The 21,928-nt window shown below is 33.3% G+C and overlaps 2 protein-coding genes across 3 annotated transcripts in view; one reads left to right on the top strand and one right to left on the bottom strand.

Annotated features, from left to right (window-relative positions):
• LOC136339594 (xaa-Pro aminopeptidase ApepP-like) overlaps positions 1–21,928 on the bottom strand; it is a 66,040-nt gene that overhangs the window by 33,648 nt on the left and 10,464 nt on the right. The window lies entirely within an intron of this gene.
• LOC136339610 (catalase-like) lies at positions 1,097–18,788 on the top strand. Of its 2 annotated transcripts, XM_066283009.1 has the most exons (10): positions 1,097–1,224; positions 11,597–11,868; positions 11,920–12,093; positions 12,146–12,360; positions 12,417–12,541; positions 14,449–14,626; positions 17,693–17,808; positions 18,077–18,280; positions 18,331–18,528; positions 18,582–18,788. In XM_066283009.1, exons 1-9 carry the CDS (start codon positions 1,147–1,149, stop codon positions 18,520–18,522), a joined length of 1,554 nt encoding a protein of 517 aa, XP_066139106.1. In that variant the 5' UTR covers positions 1,097–1,146; the 3' UTR covers positions 18,523–18,528; positions 18,582–18,788. The 2 variants fall into 2 exon arrangements, with proteins under 2 accessions (XP_066139106.1, XP_066139105.1); XM_066283008.1 differs by having other exon boundaries at positions 18,331–18,788.

The raw sequence follows: 21,928 nt of genomic DNA, 5'->3' as shown, positions 1-21,928 counted from the left end.
AAAAAAAAGGTTTATCAGAGGGACTAAACTATTGCAAAATTGAATTGATATACAGAGTGTGTTATTGAATACACTATTAAGGAAGTTTCCGTCTCTTGCCAAGAAAAGCAAAAGTAAAGGCCTATAAGGTTCACTTTAGACATGACATGAAACATGAAATATTTTTAAAAATACCCTTGAGGAAAATTTTCTGAATTTTTCTCTGGATGGGGCGTTTGTATCCCTAGTAACCTGAACTCACTTTAAGGAACGCTTTCAAAGAACTTATAAATACTTTTGTTGAACGTGAAGCGAGACAATGTTATGTACTTTTTGAGTAACAAGAAGTGACCTTGCAGGAATGACTTGATATACAAGTGAAATATGCTATATCAGTGAATAATGCCTTAATTGATTTGAAAACAAAAATTTCTAGTTTCAACAGGAGAAAGTTTCTGTAACCTTGAATATCTGAACTAAGTTGGAAAGTTTTTGTTTTTGAGCAGAATATTTCTTTTTTTTCAAGTGTCCTACTGAATTAGCTTTAAGCAATTACTCTTTTTTGAGTAACCCGAATCTTACCAAAACTAACTTTATAGAATTTTTTTTCGATTTTGAACTGGTGAAGATTGAGGGAGAATTTTCTAAATAAAAAAAAATGGTAGATAGTTTCTACAGTCACGAGTATCTCGTTAAAAAAGCAATTTTTTAATTTCTTTGATTTAAATTAAATTTTTTTCAGAGGGATTCAAACTAGGAATATAAGTAAAGTTTCTCGTTATCCTAACGAGGCAGTTTGAACGGTCCCTTTGGGTGAAACACCTTGTAAGTGTTTGATTCTTCGAATATGGAATTTGTTTCGTTAATATAAACTTTGTGAAGATAATATAATAAAATTCCAATTAATTTACGTTTAATATCAAGTTTGATTAAGTTAACTTTTTAATAAATCAGTAGAGTTATTTAGGTTAAACCGAATTGTGTTGTGTTGCATTGGAATTACAACAAACCAAAACTAGGACACTTTGCGTTCAGTTGTTTGCTTGTGGTGAAGATTATCCATAATACAAAATTTGGTTTATATAAATATGGTTTTTAGTGAATTTTGCCGACAGTACAAGAAAGAAGTTGTTGAAGCTGTAGCGCATATTTCTAAAAATTGTAGACATGTCGCATTCAGTTGTGGCTTACGATAACAGAGATGCTGCATCAAAGGTATTGCTGGAGTTCTCAAAAAAGCATGAGGTAAGTACTGAATAGTAAGATTATTTTATGCATTAAAATAAGGGACACCAAATAGTTTGTAGCCTAAATTCAACGCTAGACTCTTGGCCATGCAGAAAAAATAAAAAATTCTCCCTATATTAAATATTAATGCGATACAGAGTGACCCATTTAAACCAGTCCACCTGAAATACTTTGAATGAATTTTTTTTATTCGGAAAACTCCAATACACGTCAATTTTACTTTTAAGGGGGAAATTTTTATATCATAAATTCGTCGGTGTAGAATCATCCTCCTAAACGGGAGGACAACTCCTTAAAAAAATCTTAAATTGTACAGGAGGTTAAGTGGCATATCGAATCAAAGGTATTTCAATTCTCTTTATTATGTTATGTTGACATTTTTTTGCTCCACTTTTAATTATATTAAAAATCAGTTTTAAAATATCAGCAAAATATGTTGGGAAAATAAAATAAAAAAATGTTTTATTTAATTATGTATTTAAATTGCGACCTAGTTACTTCCATCCAATAATAAAGTCTTTGTTTCACTTCTTCCTGAACATTTTGTAGCGTTTCGGGAGTTATTTCACCACATGCTATTAGTAGCGCAGATGTTCAAAAAAGATAAGTTTCGTTTTATAAACTACAGTTTTCAAATGACCCTACCATTAGACCTGAGAAGAAGTCTAATGATGTTAAATCAGGCGATCCTGAGGGCCATTCGATGAAACCTCTTCTACTAATCCAGTGCCCGGGAAAATACTGATTCAAAAAATTACGTACATGAACTGTATAATGTGGCGGAGCGCCATCCTGTAGCAAAAATACATCATTCTTTGGGATTTAATCCTTGTTTTCAAGGATATTCACAATATGAGAGTAGATGAAATCTTGAAGCAAATTGAGGTAAGATTTTCCAATAAGGTTATTAAGTAGAAAAAAAGGTCCAAAAATACAATTTTCCAACATCAAAGTCTATACATTCAATTTTTCTGGATACTGTGAATGCTGTTATCTCATAATTCTAGAATTCACATCACTCCAATATCTGCAATTATGTCTCTTAACAAAACCATTTAGAAAAAATATTGCATTCGTCAAAAAAGCATGTAGAGTATAAAAAATTGGGATTGATCAAAACGCTTTTACTCATCACCTCACAATATTGCATACGGCGATCTAAATCATTTTCATTAAGCTCATGAATGAAATGCATCTTATAGGGATGGAAATTATGCCTTTGCAAGATCCTCTCAATACTCGGGTGCTTGAAATAAACTCTTCTTGATTTATATGATCCAGTTCAATGTGTCCCAAAATTGTAATCTGTGTAGCCTCGTTGATAACGGTGTGTTGCCTTTCATGTTTTTTGTTAGCAACGGATCCAGCCTCTATGAATTTAGATATTAAATTCATCACATAGGGATGGCTTCTATTCTTATCGGAATGCCTTCCATTAAAAATACTTGCAATTCTGATCAGTGTAAAATCGTCACCAAACTGCCTGTTCTATGGTAAAAAAACCCATCACCTTATCTCAACAATTCGGTGGTATACATCATTTTTTGTAGTATTGGTGAATTGATTATTATTAAGTTTTAGTCATTTTTTTAAATTTATATTACCGATGTTTTAAACGGGGTTTTTACAATTTATAGGCGAAGTAAAAAAAGTTCAGCATAGTAGTAAAGAGAATTGAAATACCTTTGATTTGATGTGCTACTTGTTCCCCCCTGCCAGTTAAGATTCTTGAAGGGGTTGCCATCCTGTTCTGAAGGATGACTCTACACCTACGAATTTATTATCTAAAAATGTCCACCTTAAAAGTAAAGTTGACGTGTCTAGTTGTTCGAAGAAAAAAATTCCATTTAAGATATTTCAGGGGGTCTGTTTTAAACGGACCACCCTGTATAAAAGCGTCTACAATGTATGACATTTAACTTAGAATAGTGAAATGTCTCGAATTCTAGGCATCCTATAAAAAATGTTTTGTATCAAGCTTTGATTACTTTGAGGGGAAATGTATTAGTGCTAAAGTTGATTGCCCTCCACCCCTCGTGTAAACGGGGTGGAGGTTAACTTTTTAATTGTAAGTGGCAACCTTTATTTTTTACAGACTCGGATAATACGGCTAAAAATAAGAAAACATTTTTTGAAACATATTTTTCGATTCATGCTAGAAAACACTGTAATTAAAGAAATTTAATTCAAATCTAAAATGGCATCTTCCACTTTAAAAAATGTCCTATAAGAAGAAAAAAATCTACGGTGATAAAATGTGACAAATGAACAATAACATAAACAAATTAAACTTCTGTTTTAAACATTCTGTTGTTAATATTGTTTCACAATGGAGCATTTCACTGTAGCAAAGAAAATCGAAATGATTTTGGTAGCTGGTAGGCATTTAGGTAATGCTGACAAACTTTACGGTTAGTATTTTCCTGAAAGATCACAATCCCAGACTTCTTTCTGTCGTGTGATTAAAAGCTTTTTTAATGGAGGAACTTTAAAACAGAAGAAAAGAACTCGCCCAGCTACTGTGTGTGGAGAAAACAATCAAATTTCAGTCCCAGGTACTGTGGCATTTACTCTCCAAGTGAGCACAACAGAAATATCAGGGTTGACAGGAACTTATCATATGAGTGTGTAGAAAATGCTGAGAATACACAAGTTTCATCTTCATTATATCTCATTACACCAAGAGCTCCAAGAGGGAAATTTTCAAAATTATTTAGACTTTCATGAGTCGACATCTGGACATTCAGAACGAAATTTCAATTTTTTCTGTGGCGTATTATTCCCTGACGAGTCATCGTTTACAACTGATGGTAAAGTTAATAGGCATAATACGCGCTACTGGAGTATTGAAAATTCACAATGGCTTCGACAAGTTTAGCACCAGCGTCCTTAGACTATGAACGCATGATATGGAATCATTGGCAGTAAACTTATCGGTTCCCACATAATTCACGGCAACTTCTATGGTGAAATGCACCGGAATATTTTGGAAAATGAACTACCTATATTACTCCAGGACTTAAACTTATAAGTGTACCAGAACATGTGATTTCTACATGACGGTTGTTCAGCTTATTATCCTGCGGTGGCACGGAAAGTTCTTAATCGTAATTTTATCGGTCGGCAGATCGGCAGATTTAGTTCGGTGAATTGGCCTGCTACATCTCCAGATCTTACTTCGCCGGATTTCTTTTTGCGGCAATATCTCAAAGATCAGGCATATAAAGAAATTCCAACAACACATCATGATATGACTGCGAATTATAAACGCTCGTGACAATAATACAAAAGACCCACTTTATAGATGTGAAGACTTCTTTAAACTTAATTTAAAAAAATGTTTTGGAAAATTTTCTCTTATTTTTCGCTGTTTTACCTGAATAGGCAAAAAATGAGATTTTAGTTAACTTCCTTCCCGCCCTCTTGAAGGGTGGAAGAGAATCGACTTTAGCACCAATACATTTTCCCCTCATAGTGATCAAACCTTGATACCAAATATTTCCTTATAGGATGCCCAGTATTCGAGATATTTCAATATTCAAATTTAAACGGTACATCCTGCATAAGCCCACAATTGAAAAATTAGTGACGTCATTGGAAATTGAGTAAGGAGGTTTCCAGAGACACAACAGATAATAAGTTTCTTAAATTTATGGTTTTTATAGAAGTCATAAAGAGTATTACGAATTTGGCCAGTATAAACTTGGGTCATAAATGACTTTCTAGTACTACATTTTTTTGTAATCTGAGTGGGTCGCTAGATTTGATTGTTTTGGAAATTTCTACAATAGGAGAAGGTCTCAAGTTAAGTACTGCAGCTACACGCTGGAAATTTTTTTTTATTCAGTTTCTTGAATTAACGTTTAAATTTTAATAATATAGTGTAAACTGACCTTTCGCACAACACTTAAAGGAAACAGAGGACCGTTGTTACCTCGCTTTTGTTTAAAATATTGAATTAAAACATAAAGAATTGTTTATACCGGCTATTTAAGCGTTTGAGCGTAATTTTGCAAATTAAGTTTTATAAAAGAAGAGATTTTAACGTAAAACAATTACAAACCGAAAAACAAGAAATGTATAAAAATCAAATTCTACGTTCAAAATTTCGACAATTTAATATTCAAATTTCCAGGAAAAACGCGTCAACGCCCCATCTGGGTGGCCCGAAAATGGGGTAATTTGGCGTGTGAATCGCGTTGTAACAACCAAAGACAAAAGTATATTTGCTGGTTAGCAACAATTAATTCTTATTTGTAATATCACTCTGCTTTTATACAAGGTGTTTCGGTTAAAAATGTCGATTTTACTAAGAGATTATGTTAATGATTAATTTGTTAATATAAAGTAACGACATCGATAACGTCGTGAAAGCTAAACATCCTGCATTCAAAACCGGTGCACCATTAATTACCACTGTGCAATAAACATAGTTTTCATAGTTTTGAATATGGCGACTTTCGTGCCAGGAAAGACGTTTTGCGGGGAGGTTCAATAACCTTCTTTTAGTTGAAAAAAAACTGCTACCGTAAGTTATCGATTGTGAGTTGAAGCGTATGGTGGCCATGGTCTGTCCCAAAAAAATTGTGAACGATGATTTAACCGTTTTAAAAGTGGTGATTTTGATATAAAAGACAAGGAGCGACCAAGACCGCCTAAGTAATTTGATGATGCAGATTTCCAAGAATCATTGAACGAAAATCCCACTCAAATGTTGAAACAATTAGCAGCAATCTGGAATGGCGCTCAATTCACCATTTCCAAATGTCGACATGCCTCGAGAAAAGTTCAGAAGGAAGGAAAATGGGTGCCGTGTAAATTAAAAGAACGAGAAATTGAAATTCGAAATATAATTTGTAAACTTTTGCTTACCAGGAAGAAACGAAAGGGTTTTTCACATCGATCTATCACGGGTGATGGAAAATGCATTTATTTTGACAACCCAAAATGTAAAATATCATGGGTAGATCAAGGCCAACCATTACTATCACAACCAGTACGCAATGTCCATGGAAAGAAGGTCTCACTGTGTATTTGGTGGGATAATAGGGGAGTTGCGTTTTGCGAATTGCTGAAACCTGGTGAAACGATTACTGGCGATCGATACCGCAAACAATTGATAAAATCAAACGAGCATTGAAAGAAAAAAGACCAGAATATGCCCAAAGACACGATAGAGTTATAGCATAAGCTCGATCTCGTGTTGAAAAATCGGCAAAAAAATATGTGGAAAACGTTAAATGGGACGCCCTACTCCACCCGCCACACTCCCCGGATTTAACCCCTTCGAACTACCGTTGATTCCGATCAATGCAACAAGCACATTCAAAAAAAAAATTCCACCCTTACGAAGAAATAAAAATTTGGCTTGATAACTGATTGGCCTCAAAAAGCAAAAAATTCTTTTGACGAAAAGATGGGAAAAAGTCATTTCTCACGATGGCTAATATTTTGATTATTAACATAATTGAATTTGGTATAGAAATAAACGTTTAAATTTTGCAAAATAATCGACATTATTAATCGAAATACCTATTAATAAACGGACTTTAGGAAGTTTTAAACTCATGTATTTATATTTTATCAAATTGTAAAATTTGATACTATTATTAGCAGTTCCCAGAAACTACAAAACTAGGGGATTCACTAAATTACTGTTCAAGTAATCAGTATCAGCGCATTGAAATAGTTAACTCGCCCCTTAAGGATATACATACATATATGCTTCGTTATTGTCTTTTATATATTATATACAGGGTGAGTCGGGAGGATCGTGCCAAACTTCAGGAGCGTGTTGTACATGAAAAATAAATGTAAAAAAACTCAAATGTTGTTATCCGATTTTCGTTTGTTTACAAGTTAAAGCGTAAATAAAATTAAAACATAAAATTAAAAAAAATTATAAATTTCATAAGAAATTCCATAAATTAACGTTTGGATATCATAGTAAATGTTCAAAAATATTGCCATTAACTTCTAAACATTTTCGGCTTCGTCTATGAAGAGCATTCGTTGCGCTCCTGATTGTTTCATGTCTTTCTTTAATAGCAGCTGCAGCATTTCTAATGCGTTGAATTAGTACATCTTGAGTGTCCACTTTTATTCTGTACACTTCAGTTTTAAACCAACCCCACAAACAATAGTCTAGTGGTGTGAGGTCTGGAGACCTTGGAGGCCAACTAATAGGGCCACCACGCCCAATCCAACGTCCAGGTACGTTTATGGTAAATACAATCCTAGTTAAAAATTTTTATTTACGCTATAACTTGTAAACAAACGAAAATCGGATAACAACATTTGAGGTTTTTTACATTTATTTTTCATGTACAACACGCTCCTGAAGTTTGGCACGATCCTCCCGACTCAACCTGTATAAAATTTCTTTATTCCTTATTTTTATCTATTTAAAAATGTTAATAAAGAAGAGAAGGGTCGACAAAGAATGTCAAGTTTTTAATGAAAAATGGACAATGTAATATTTTTTCATTCACTGTAAAAACAAATGTTTGTGTTTCACTTGCAACGAAACTGTGTAACTTTTCAAAGAATACCATTTGAAACGATATTATGTGAGTAAAAACGATGAAAAATATGAAAAGTTCCAAGGAGAATCACGTGGAAAAACTATGAAAGACATCAGAAATTTTTCGTCAAGCCAACAAAACGTAAAAAAAACAGAAACCAAAATTAAATCTTGGTAAAAGTCAATTATCATATTGCAACAATGATTGCTGAATAAGGTAAACCGCTTGTAAATGGCCAATTTGTTAAAAAATGCCTATTAACCACATTAAAATTATATTCTAGTCCAGTACCTACATTTTCTGTCGTAAGTTTATTTTTCAATACAATTGACGTTGAATTGACGATTTGGTATTACATCTCTATTTTAATTTTAAAGAAAAAGATAGTTAATGTCCTTACTTATGCCTAGCACTGGATGAGAAAAAAGATACGTCACAGCGCTTAGTTAGTAATATTTGTTTATGGGATAAATTCACAGCTTGGCAGTTACTAAAAAATTAGCGGCATCGAAAACCTCAAGGATATTACAACTGGAGGAAATCTATTTTTAAGTCTATTAGAAACAATGGAAAAACTAGAATTAAATTCAATATGACTTATCTGTGTAAATACCAACGATGCGAAAAATATGATCGGTTCTGACACTTATTTAAATGGTGGAATTAACGGTTTATTTAAATCAAAATATTTTGCGGAACAGATAAATTTACATTGTATCACACATCAACAGGCATTATATGAGGTCTATTTTTGTTTTTTCAGTAAATTTTATAAGAAAAGCTGGACTTAATTATAAACAGTTGTTTTAAGCTTATTGAACCTGGGTTTGCCGATTTATTCCATCACACTGAAATGCGATGTTTGAGCCACGGAAAAACGCTAAAGCGCTTCTTTAGGTTCCGAAAAGAAATTGATCGTTGAAGTCACAAAGTCTAAAAAGGCTTTGTTACTTACTTAAAACTTCATGCACATTATTTTTCTAGTTTGTAGTACAGTAAAGAGTCAAATTCAAACGTGGATTTTATTTCAACGCTTGGATCTATGTTTATTCACATTTCTTAAAACCTTCCTTAGGCAACGATCCTTCAGTTCCGATGCAAACTTTCTTAAGAAATATTTGAAAAGTTAGAGCAATTAATCTAAAAAGTTTTAAGTATCCACCAAGCGCATTCGCCAAAACTTAAACTTTCCACGTATTAGCTTAAGATAGATTTTTAGATATTTGAAGTTCTTGGGTTTTTAGAATTTTTAATACCGTCTGCATATTCACATATCTCTGGTATATGAACAAGAGATTCAAAATAGAGACCATTTAATCGCCAAAATTAATCAAGCTTCTTGTTAGGGACTCTAAGTTATTGGTTTTTGTTTCTATTTATTTTTATTGTTGTTGATGTTAGGTTTATTGTATATTGTCATTTATTCCCTTAAGTTACGCCTATGTACTGCGATACTTATTCGGAGAATACCATCTGGGTGCCAGACCACATGGCCCATCAGGCCAAAGCTAAGGGTACGCTTTGGTTGGGGAATCTGCTACTAGTCAAAGGAAGCTTTCTCTATAGGGACTATTGCTTTGATGGTCAATTTGTTGGACCCGCAATATTCCCAGAAAAGCGACTAGTATAGATATTTTCCAGATGGCCACGAGTAATGGGATTCGGTGTAGCCATAGCTTATAATGGTTCTTAGTGGTGGTGCGCCCCTGGTTGGCATTCTTCGGGGTTAGTATTTAAGGGATAATCGGAGCAATTTTCGCTCTCTTCTCTGCTCTTCCTTTTGTCTTGTCGGGTGAAAGCTGCGTCGGTGTCGGGATGTGATCCGAATCATATCGCGTAACCCGCCCAATAAGCATTCTCCCTCTTCTTTACTTAGACCAAGATTCTTACATTCTTTTGAGATAAGCGCAAAGTTAATACAGTCCATTTTTACATAAAACAAATTGTCTTTGTCGTGTTTCATTTATCGAAGGAACACCCTTAACACTTCTCAACACCTTAATCATGAAATGTCACTCGGTATTATAAAGCCAATGAAGAATGGAGGAAGTAGATGTTTTTAAAACGATGGTTCTCATTTTGAACATAATAAATAAATTATTAATAATTTATTTACCATTATTTGTGTGTGTGTTATTTTTTTGTTTTTTCAAAATCTACTAACAAATCTCTGAATACTTCCTTTCTTTACGATGGAAAATTAATTATTATTTTGTAGTATTAAGTATTATTTATTGCGAATATGCAGACGGTATTAAAAATTATAAAAACTTAAGAACTTTGAATAACTAGAAATCTATCTTAAGCTAATACGTGGAAAGTTTAAGTTTTGGCGAATGCGCTTGGTGGATACTTAAAACTTTTTAGATTAATTGCTCTAACTTTTCAAATATTTCTGAAGAAAGTTTGCATCGGAACTGAAGGATCGTTGCTTAAGGAAGGTTTTAAGAAATGTGAATAAACATAGATCTAAACGTTGAAATCAAATCCATGTTTGAATTTGACTCTTTACTATACTACAAACTAGAAAAATCATGTACATAAAGTTTTAAGTAAGTAACAAAGCCTTTTTAGATTTTGCGACTTCAACAATTTAAACAATCCATTGGTACATAATAAAAAAGTTTAATACATTTTCATGATAACGGGGCTTGTGTTCTTCTGCACTTCAAGAATTATAGAAAAGCACGGTCAAATTAAAAAGTATTAAAAATTTAATTATCAGGGAAATTGTAAAATTTAATATATTGGTATATTTGGTTAAATCAATTCAGAATAACCTCCTCAAATTCTCTATATAGTATCCTACATTATCTGCCAAACACCTTGTATAAGCCTAAGACTAAGTTATGAACTTAACTCAAAATGCACATTTTCCGATTTGCCCCTCTTGCACGTGTTTGAGCAACTTTATATGAATGTGCAAACATCGATATTGGCAATTTTTAAAAAACTTTATGTTAATTCTGCCCAAATCCTTCAAGGCCAAGGTTATATAGGCGTTGCCACGTAGTGCAAGAAATCTGTCACGTAATAATAAATAAATTAAGTTACGTTTAGTTGTTATTATTTTCTACTATATTATCAAACCAATTAATTTTGCATATATCAAAGGTGAACAAAAATAATAATATCCAGAATGTCTGTATAAACCAAAGAAATGGCAACGCCGCATTTAGCATATCTCTACCCGTATGAAGACAGCATTTTGGGACAATACCATGAACATTTTGAAGCTTTGTTCCTTTCAAATTATTGTTTCTTAGGTTCTGTAAGATTATTTTAAATACCTCTGGAAATTTTTAGGATGAAAAAATTCGGAGCTTACGTTGTAAGTATGGCTTTGTTATGTAAAAATCCAGTGGGTTCAAATATGTATTCAAAAAGCTTCCAATTTGTTTTTAGAGTGAGGTTTGGTGTGAATCTCCCGTTTTCTAAAATTCAATGTTCATTTTCTAGAATACCCCGATTACACGTACATTTTTTTTCAAGAATTTGACTTAAAAACTCATATTTTAAGTCTTGGGAAATGCTAAAGCGAAGAATCGGAAATATGCAGTTTTTCTTGGTTGTATGTTAATATAAAATTGACTAGTTTACTTTTGGATTTTGAGTTTCGTTGTGTATTTTAGATTCCTTTCAAAATTAGTTATATTTATGGAGATTTGAACTCGAATTTGAACTTTTAATAAATTTAAAATGTTTTTAGAAGAAATGTGTAAATTTCTATTCCTTTCAAATTTTGGTGAATCCTTCCAATTCGAACCAATTAAATTTTTTTTAACTTAAGTTTATCATAAGGGACTTATTAAAAAATCTTTCATGTAATATTTTCCATTTTTCAGAACAGTGACGACAGCATGACTACTGATGGTGGCAACCCAGTGGATCGTCACGAGGCTAGCCTGACCGTGGGCTACAATGGACCTTTTCTGCTTCAAGACACAGTCCTCATCGACGAACTAACTCATTTTAGCAGGGAACGGATTCCCGAAAGAGTTGTTCATGCCAAAGGAGCAGGGGCATTCGGATATTTTGAAGTCACTCACGATATTACTGAATACACTGCTGCAACCATCTTTTCTGAAGTGGGAAAGAAGACCCCAATTGCAATAAGGTGGGATTTAAATTCAATCAGGGTAAATAGTACAAGGAGATGTTTTGATAGGTTTTCTGAAGTTGCTGGAGAACGTGGTTATCCAGATACTTATAGAGACCTTAGAGGATTCGCAATGAAGTTCTACACAGAGGATGGAATTTGGGATTTGGTGGGCAATAATAGCCCAATTTTCTTCGTCAACGATGCCATTAATTTTCCAATGTTTATGCATGCTTTAAAAAGGTACCTTCCTTCTTCGGAAATTCAGTTTTAATTTAATATTGTTATCTAAAAGAAACCCAGTAACCAACATCAGGCCCGATTACGACGCTTTCTGGGACTTCGTGTCCCTGAGAACTGAAAGCACACATCAAACTTTGCAGTTGTTTACTGATAGAGGCATTCCTGCAAGCTACAGGAAAATGCATGGATACGGAGCCAATACGTACTCGTTTATCAATTCACAAGGGGCATTTTATTACTGCAAGTTTCATTATAAATGCAATCAAGGTGTAGCGATTAATGAAATGTTCTGAAACATTCCTTAAAAATTATTATTATTTCAGGTATAGAAAATCTCACTCAGGCTGAAGCAGATAGATTGGCCGGAGTAGATGGAGATTTTTATGTTAGGGACCTATACAATGCGATTCATAATGGGGAGTTTCCTTCTTGGTCATTTTATATTCAGGTGAGGCATTTATATTCAGATATGAGAAAAGACAATTCAGCTAAAGTGGAAATTTAATAATGTTCGAGGCTTCTATGCTTTTAGCGTGTGGGTTTAAATTGTACCTCCTGTCCTCCTCCCTGTTAACTTTTTAATAAATTAACAAATTATTATATTTTAAAAATTTAAAAGAAACTTTAAATAGGGCGAAAAATATTATATTTTAACGTTTGTTTATTTTTTTAAACGTTGCTTATGTCAATGAAAGCGTAAAATGGCCCGTTTTTTTTTTATTTAAATATGGGTCAAGTAACACCTTAAATTAAAGGTCTTTCAAAACTACATTCAATGGTGTATTGCGATTTAAAACGTATTGATTAGTTTTTGAAAAAAAAGGTATACATTTTTAATGGAGCTTCGCGAAACGAAACTCGGGAACACTTTTGGTAGATCTTTATTGTACCGATTTTGACACACACACACACACCTTAATCGTTCGTTTACAAAGGTGAAGAATGAATGATTTTTGACATCAAAGTAGTTATTCGAAAGAGGGTGATGAGAGATTTTTGTAGGCCTGCATTGACACTGTGAACATTATTTTCTAGTTCGAATGTAATCTAAAATTGTAAGCAGGTTTTACTAAATAATCTATAGTACAACTCTACATTATTTTAGATTTTTAAACTATTTCTAAGGGAAAAAAATCAGCGAAAATAAGAAAGCCTTTGACGAAGTCTCTCAATTTAAAATAAAAATGTCTTTAATTTATTTTCTTGTTCTACTTAATCCTCATGTTGCCTAAAATATTGTTTTTCTCCAGTATGTGTCCGGATGAGATTGCCAAGAAAAGAAAGTTTATTATTTTTTATTTTATCAGAAAAATATATTCTTCATGAAAGTTATTGATTGTTCCAAAATGATCGAATCAGTTCTCATCGTTTCATTTTTTTTTCTTCCGTCACCGAGAAATATTGAAAAGTTGGTCCATTTGTCGAAAATGACTGTGGTGGTATCAGTACCTTTCATATGGAAATGAAACAGCACCATGTATCGAGCAAGTGGTTTCATAGGAGAACACAATGTTTCGATAAAAGTATTGGTTCTTCACGGTTTTAACGCCCATCCGCAAGACAACATCTAAACGTTTTGTTCGATCTCCTGGCTTTAATGAATTTTCAATTATTTAAATTTTTTTAGAATTTGCGTTATATTTATTCCTAATTGAAGTCATCTTCGCCGTAAAAAAAGTTTGGGATTATTTTTAATTGAATTGATAACAATAAGAGTCGCAGCGTTATCCTCATCTGGAGCACTTTTAGTTTCCTTTACATCTAATACAAAGTAAATAGTTAAGAATTTCTTAATCAATTTTTGTGCATCACATTTTAAGATGGAAATATACAGAAACTTTTGATTAAATTCCTGAATAATTGGACAAATTGCTCTATTGTCTTTGCTGTAGCACTGTGATCAGGTAAATTTGTTACTCTTTCGACAACATTATCATTTAATTTAAATTTTGATGACGGTTGTCATGAAAACGCGATAAATTTTTGGGACTTAGAAAAATTTTCAACTAAATCGACATATTTTTCGATATTTCTTCCTGACGAAAAGGAAAGTTGAAACGGTGAGAACTGATCTACCCTTTGCGAAACAAGCAAAAACTTTCACGGAGAATACATTTTTCTCGCAAAAATGAAAAATAAGGAACTTTTTCCTCATAGCAAGTCCATCCGGGGGCATACTGTATGTTATTATGTCAATTTTACGTCCGTCCTTGGTAAGATTTTTTGTTGAAAATTCGAAATTTTTTCACTCGCTTCTGAAACAGGAGAAGTGAGGGGGTCAAGTTTATAGATAGTTTCTAATATTTTGCAAAAAATAATTACGCATATTATTCAGAGTTGTGCTTTGTATTACAGATTATGACCCCAGAACAGGCATCCAAAAGCCCTTACGATCCTTTCGATAACTCCAAGGTGTGGCTTCACGGAGACTACCCCCTTATTCCAGTTGGGAGATTTATTTTGAACAAAAATCCTACCAACTACTTTGCAGAAATTGAGCAAATTGCCTTTGATGTGTCACATATTATTCCTGGTAAGTCAGATAATATAGTGAGAGTATTGTAGAACCTACAGAGTTTCATCCCCCCCCTCAGTTTTCTATATTTTCTTTATAACATATTCATTTATTTTCAAAAGTCTTACATTACTCACGTTATTGCAAGCATAAAATTAATCTACAGGATGTTTCATAAACATACCGACAAATTTTCAGGGGATATAGAGCTCATAAAAACAAATATTTAGATCGACTATAGTTAATTCCGAAAACGCATCCTTTTCCAGATACAAAGTATTTAATTTCATATTCTTCAAGATATATTTTTAATGTTTTAAAAGCGGTTTTGGATAAAAACATGAAATTAAGAATTGGCTATGGCAGGATAATTGTGTATGTTCTGGAGAAGGCAAAACATTTTCACCTGCACCTGTGGCGTTCGTGCGGCAATTTAATGGAAAAAAATAGTACGGCACTGACAAGTAGTTGTTCTCGTGATATCAAGATTAGAGAAAATCAATATATTACTCAATTAGCCCGTAAATATGTCAGTCACCACCAGCACTAAAGTTTCAGTTCCAAAGAACGGATAATTGTGTTTCAATCAGAATTGCGATGTCAAAGACCTTTATGAGTTCCTTCGTTAACCCAATTTGCAGTGGGCAAGAGTTAATCAAAATTGGCATTTCGCAGATTGGAGAAAGGTACTCTTTAGAAATTAATCCCAGTTTAGCTTAGTTGGTAACTATAACCAACTGAGAGTTTGGAGAGAATTAAAGCGTCCGAATAGACCAGAACCAGTCTTTGATATTGATATTGCTTCTTACCACGGCGGGACATAAACGTGTTTAGGTTGGGGCGTAATATACAACAGAAAAGCTCCATTAATCGATATACCTGGGTCAATGAAAGGTGTATACTACCTTCATCACATACGTAATCCTATCATTATACCCTACGCAATAAATTAGAGAATGAGTTAATCTTTACGGAGCACTATGCCAGACCTGATGGCTTATGAGAGTTCTTGATGAATAAGCCGAAGCACTCAACTGAATATTTTCGAATTCTTATTTTTTACTCTTTTTGGCCGCACAGTTTCAAGTCTCTAAATTTAAATGGTTATTTTGCACTGAAAAGTTGTCGGCTATCAAAAAATGTACGGCGTCCCTTTAACAATTCTCCCCCCTAACTAATTTCTTTATTTTTAACATTACGAAAAAGGTTCAAATAGGAATCCTCCTTCATTTTAGGAGTAGAGTTCCGGAAAATTTTAATATTTTAACAGCTGCAAGGTTCGACGGAAGATGGTATTGTGCCATGACCGTTGCAAGTTTTTAACTGAGAGAGGGCTTAATAAGCTACATTTTGGCGTATTCGATTTTAAGAAAAAGTCTTTCTCCACACTCAAAATACTCCTCCGAATTTGTATGATTTCAAATGTCAATAACTTATTTATTTCAAATGACGTGTCCCAATTTTATCGACGACATCGTCTACGGAATTCAAAAATCTCGTTTTTCAATAGGACTACACTTGGATTTTTAAATTCTGAACACAATATCATCAAGAAAATTTAGACATTCCATTTGAACTACACGAGTTATTGAAATCATACAAATTCGGTAGCGTGTTTCGTGTACTGTGGAAAACTTGTTCATATTGAAATAAACCAAAACGTAGCTTATTAAGTCCTCTCTAAGCTCCCAAAGGCCAATTTTGAAGTTCGCAGTGACCACGGCGCAACATCGATTTCTGTGGGACCTGGCAGTTGCTAAAATTTTCAAATTTTCTGGAATAACTCGAGAAAGGTATATTTTAAACATAAGGCACCTTATATAAATTGATCTTAAAATTTAACAAAGGCTGCAAAGATGCTAAAAAATCGGGAGTTCCATTTAAAATAAAGGAGCTTATATTATATGCGGGGGGACGGATCATGCGGGGATGGACAAGGATAATTTTAACTTCTACTCCTAACATGAAAGAGGGTTCCAGTCTAAACTTTTGTTCTACAATAATATCAAAAATAAAGAAATTAGTTGTATTGTTGCTTTTATTTGTTTTCAGTTCTTGATTTTATTTTTGTCACTGTGATTATTTTATCCTGCATATCTTGAGCTATAAATTAAATACTACATCAAGTTTTTCATCTCGTAATTCCCAAAAATATGTTTATACGGTACTATTGATGCTTATACGGAATGTTGCTGTTCAAACAATACACTGTCAAATTTTACCACATAGCAATGATGAGCCGTGGGGAAGAAGTTTTAACTTAGATACAAATTAAATATAAAAACAGCTTTTTATGGTATTCAATCGTTCGTTTTTTCTCGAAATTGTTTGATTTCATCTCAGTTAAAGAAAGCGTGGAACGTCCATGAGTTGTATGTGTTTTAACACTCTGCATGTATTTTTATACGCTAGAAAAATTCAGAAACATAATAAAAATCAAGAAACTTTTCTTTATCACGATTTTTGGAAAATTTTCCTAAACTAAAACAACCGTGAGATTCCAATAACATCTATGTCCTTTGTTACTCCGAAAGATCCCTTTCAACACCGGAAATGTTGAAACTTTCTGTACTTGAAACGGTTTTTCCCAACCCAATTCCAGCACGTCTCATCCATTCTACTCGCTTCAGCAATTTATCTTTTTCGTTTCAGCCTGGTTTATCTTCTAATATTCTAACTAAATTCTCCTGGATGACCTAGTATTCTTCAAATTTGTTAAAATGTGTGATAAATTTAACCCCAGTTTAATTAAAAATTTTACTTGGCAGTTGACGTACATCATTAAATCGACCAGTTGATCAGGGAGTTAAAAATACATTTTTTAGGTAAAGGACGTGTAAAAATATACGATGTGTTTACTATTTACAATAACGCCCACTATGTTGAAAACGTCTATAAAATTATTTCGACATAGAGTATTTTCGGACCGGTACATTGTCACTCTTAATAAATATATTGAAACATGTTCGTCGTTAAAACGCTTTACTCATCACCCTGGCAAAAACCGGCAATGAATCAGGTGGATTATTTCACGTTTTCCTGTAAATAGATGGTCACTCATTCAAATTATTCATATTCTCGTAGGAATCCATTATTCTCCTGATAGAATGCTCCAAGGTAGAATATTCAACTATGGAGATACTCAGCGATACAGATTGGGAATCAACAGTGATCAGCTCCCTGTGAATTCTCCCTTTCAGGTAAAATCCATTTTCCAAAAGTAATTTGTCAGATTTATTGGTAGAAACGCATTAAAGTTATTTTCAAAAGAAGCTCATAAATACGTTCCATTATTTTCTAAATAGTGTGAAGTAATAACTGAGCGAAGTTGCAGTTAATCTTCCAGGCCATTAAAACGTCACTTAACTTAGTCTATTTTCTTCGGAATGTTTTGTTGTGGAATGTTGGAAATAAGTGGGAAGTGTTAGCCAAAATACCTTGGACTATTGCGTTTACGCTTTCCCTCAGATTCACACCTACAACAGAGACGGGCAATCCACCCTGGTAAGCCAAGGAGGGGGGCCCAATTACTTCCCCAATAGCTTCAACGGTCCTAAAAATGACAAAAGGGCCAGGGCTTTAGCCCCAAAGATTCCTCTTACTGGCTTGGTTGAAAGGACTGATTATGGTTTAGTGGACAACTACTCTCAAGCTCGACTTTTGTGGACCAGGGTTAAGTCGGTATGCTTATGAGGCTATTTAGGCTAAATTGTTTTTTACAGGTTATTAAAGAGGACGAGAGGCAGAGGACTATTGAGAATTTATTAAGCTGGCTGAGACAAACGAATCCTGTTATCGCTGAAAGGGCTATTTCTAATATGTTTGAGAAGGTTGATGAAGAGTTAGGGGCTAGGTTGAGGGAAGGATTGAGGCAACATCAACAAGTTACGTCCTCTACTCATGTGCTTTTATAAAACGATGTATGCTGTCTAATATATAAATGATGTGATTTAACAGGAACACACTCTCTTAGGCCCATATCATACAGTATCCCTATAAACTTCTGCACCCCTAATAGCTAAAGATCAAGAGTGGCACTTTCGACAGGCAACGTCAGAGCCTCTATCTATCCCCCTGCACGGTCCTCTAAAACTCCCAATTCCGCCATCTTACTTACCTCTCACCACCCCCTTAATAACTGTATGGGTGATTTCTATTAAAAAATCTGCTAATGAGGAAATTTACTTCCACAATATACTTTCTCTCATTTTCTAATCAAACTGTTAAATTTTTATTAAACATCTAGCCGTCGCATCTTGCTTTGTTGCTATCTGGTATTGATTATAATAATAATAATATCAGGAGATATGTGGAAATCTGAGATTGTGATCTAAATAATGAAAGGAGGATTGATTAGGGATGTGTTTGTGCACTCATGCGTGAATTTATTGGAAATGAACTCCACATAAGTATCAAGAGAACAGAAAGGCCCTGAGGATGGATCTCACACATGACCTGCCTGCCATATATGTAGGAATTCACATTTCAACTAGCCGGCACAAAGAACGTTATTATTTGACATATAATTTATATCTATTAATCCTGAATCAATCATAAATTATCCATAAAAAGTTAAATATGTCATCGTCCGTATTTTTAATAATAAACTATTTTCAGTGAATTTCAAATGTCTAGCAATGGAACTCAGGTTCGCAAGGTAAACATACTCTATTTTTTCTTAACATGATAATCAGGTATCCATTTCATTACGGTCTATTGTGAAGTCTGGCGAGGATTTTTATGATAGGATCCAGGTTACTTTGAGTGCGTTTGTTTCGGATTCAAAGTGTCAAAAGCTACTTCTGGAATATTTGCGCCAAAAATAATCAATTGATTTTATTATATCATTCTTTTTGTCGGAGAGGTCATTTTCATATAGTGGGTGTTTCAGAGTAAGTCTGCGAATTTCTTACTGTAGGTTGCTATGACCAAAATAAGAAATAAAGTTTATACGAACATGAGTCGATTTTCTCTTCCTGTTTGAAACACATGGTGATAAAAAATTATTATCTTTTAATTTTTTTCTTAATAACTCCGTTCCGACGTTAAACATTTCTACGAACATTTGGAAACGTAAAATAGGTTTAGGGACACACCTGTTAAAAGTAAAACAACACTTTTCATTTCAACAGTGGCACCCCCATGGATGTGAGCCTAAATATTTTATACGAAAAATATGACACGCCACTGGATAAAAAAAAACTAATAATAAATTTCTGAATGTTTCATATTTTTGTAAAAAGGTCCGTTGAATATTTTCCATAACGTTAATCATTTTGAATGAAAAAAAATTATTTGCAAACTAACATTAAAACTGCAAGACTAAATTAGGTACATTATGCTACTTATAAAAGAATAATTAAATAAGATGTTGGAAAGAACCTACACCTACGGGAATGCATCCCTTGGCTCTTTTTCGCATATTATCTCACACTATTTGGAAAATTCCTGGTGTAATTTTTATTGTGTTAACCGAATAAATTATGCTAGTTTTTCGTTGCAGATTCTTAGGTTTTATATTTTTCAGTGAAAACGGTTAACGTTATAAAAATTATTCAAAGAATCTTTTTCACATATATTTTAAGTATTCAAAAAATTTTTTTTAAATTATTTTTATTATTTTAAAACCCGTGGAGTAACTTATTTTTCGTTTAAAAAAGGATTATATCAATGGGATCGCCACAGATAAAATTAAAAACATTTTTCTTCTTAAAAAGTCTCTCTACATCTATTTTATGCTCCCGAACGTTCGGGATCAAAAAGTATTTGATGCTGGAACTAACTTATTAGGACAAAGCTAAAAAAATTATTTTTTTTATCACCCGGTATTTCAGACAGCAAGCGAAAATCCGTGTTATGATAAACTTTATTTTTTATTTTGGTGATAGTCAGTTGACAGATTTATTTTGAAACATCCTGTATATTTAACACAACCTAAAAAAAATGGAATTTTAGAAAATTCTAACTAACCGAAGCAGTGAATTTTAGTGTTAGAAAAAAAATTTTAAAATTCTCGTTTTGATGTTATAGGAAACAGTGGCAGTAGAGAACCCAATTTTGTGACAAATTTGAAAGAGACTTTCAGAAAAGAAAGTTTTGGAAAATTATTTATAATTGAATAGACTTTATGTACCCATGAATTTCGGTGTAATTAATGTAACAAATGCGGCAAATGAAATCTAAAATATGTGAAGCGATTGTAGTTGGGTTTTACTGTGAAATCTGGCACTCTTTTCTCTATTTTCTTTAATATCATCAGTTTTATTCCATAGTGCCTCAAGGGCATTAATGTACACAGGAAAAAGAAATTCACGAATTAAAGACTTCTATTACCTCATTGTCTTCAAATTTTACTTATTCGTTTTAAATGCTAGTGTCTTTCTACTATTATTAGTGTTTTTGTCAGGAAACACATAGATGGTATAATATAAGAGGTCACAAAAAAGGTGATAAAAAAATGAATGTTCTATATAATGTGAGAAATGCGACACATTCCCCACACAATATGAGACAATATCTAAATCTGAATTTGTATGCTACATGAATGAATAAGGCGACATATCCCATGCGGTCACGCTCATTTGCTCCATCAAACATGGTTAATGGGAAAAACCATATCGCACACGAATCGCATGGTAAAAAAGTGGGTTAGTAGACATTTAGCCACTTACCAGGCTTGTTTGTGTCATAATTTATAGTGCAGATTTAAATTTACAGAAGACCGCACCTCTGACATTGGGCCGCTCCTAACTCACATCATCTAGTTAGCAGTACAATACGACACATTAAAAAAAAGTTATTTGGGAAACTAAAGAATAGTAGCCGTGGGACAATACTAAATTGTCCGTCATTCATTCTTCAATATATGGTTGATTATTTTGATTTTTAGTGTTAAATTTTTATTCGGGTCAGGGATTATAAGGAATGGGAAAGTTGATCCAAATTATGTTAAAAAAAATATATATAATACAGGGTTTACATTCACCTGTATTTTAGTACTATAAAGATTCATCATATGTCCAATATGGGAGATTTTTCTTTATAACCCTATCAACGCATGCAGGATTTGGCGAGTCTCGAATAGACCAATTGAAAGCGGGCATTCGGCAAATCACGCGAATCAAACGGGCCAGTAGAAATAAATAGTCAAATAAGCGCATGTGCGTAAAAAACATTTTTAAAATTAACAAACCGAATTTTTAGAAAACAATATAAAAAACTAAAATAGTGCCATTGTTCCATATATCTATTTAAACTGTGTCTTGAGGATCCTTTAAAAACCGGACTTTAATGAGCGTAAAAATGCCTTCAAGCTGAATC

Source organism: Euwallacea fornicatus, chromosome 6, assembly GCF_040115645.1.
Source record: "Euwallacea fornicatus isolate EFF26 chromosome 6, ASM4011564v1, whole genome shotgun sequence".
Lineage (NCBI taxonomy): Eukaryota > Metazoa > Arthropoda > Insecta > Coleoptera > Curculionidae > Euwallacea > Euwallacea fornicatus.
The sequence above is the reverse complement of the archived record's forward strand: the minus strand, read 5'-3'. Positions and strand labels throughout refer to the sequence as shown.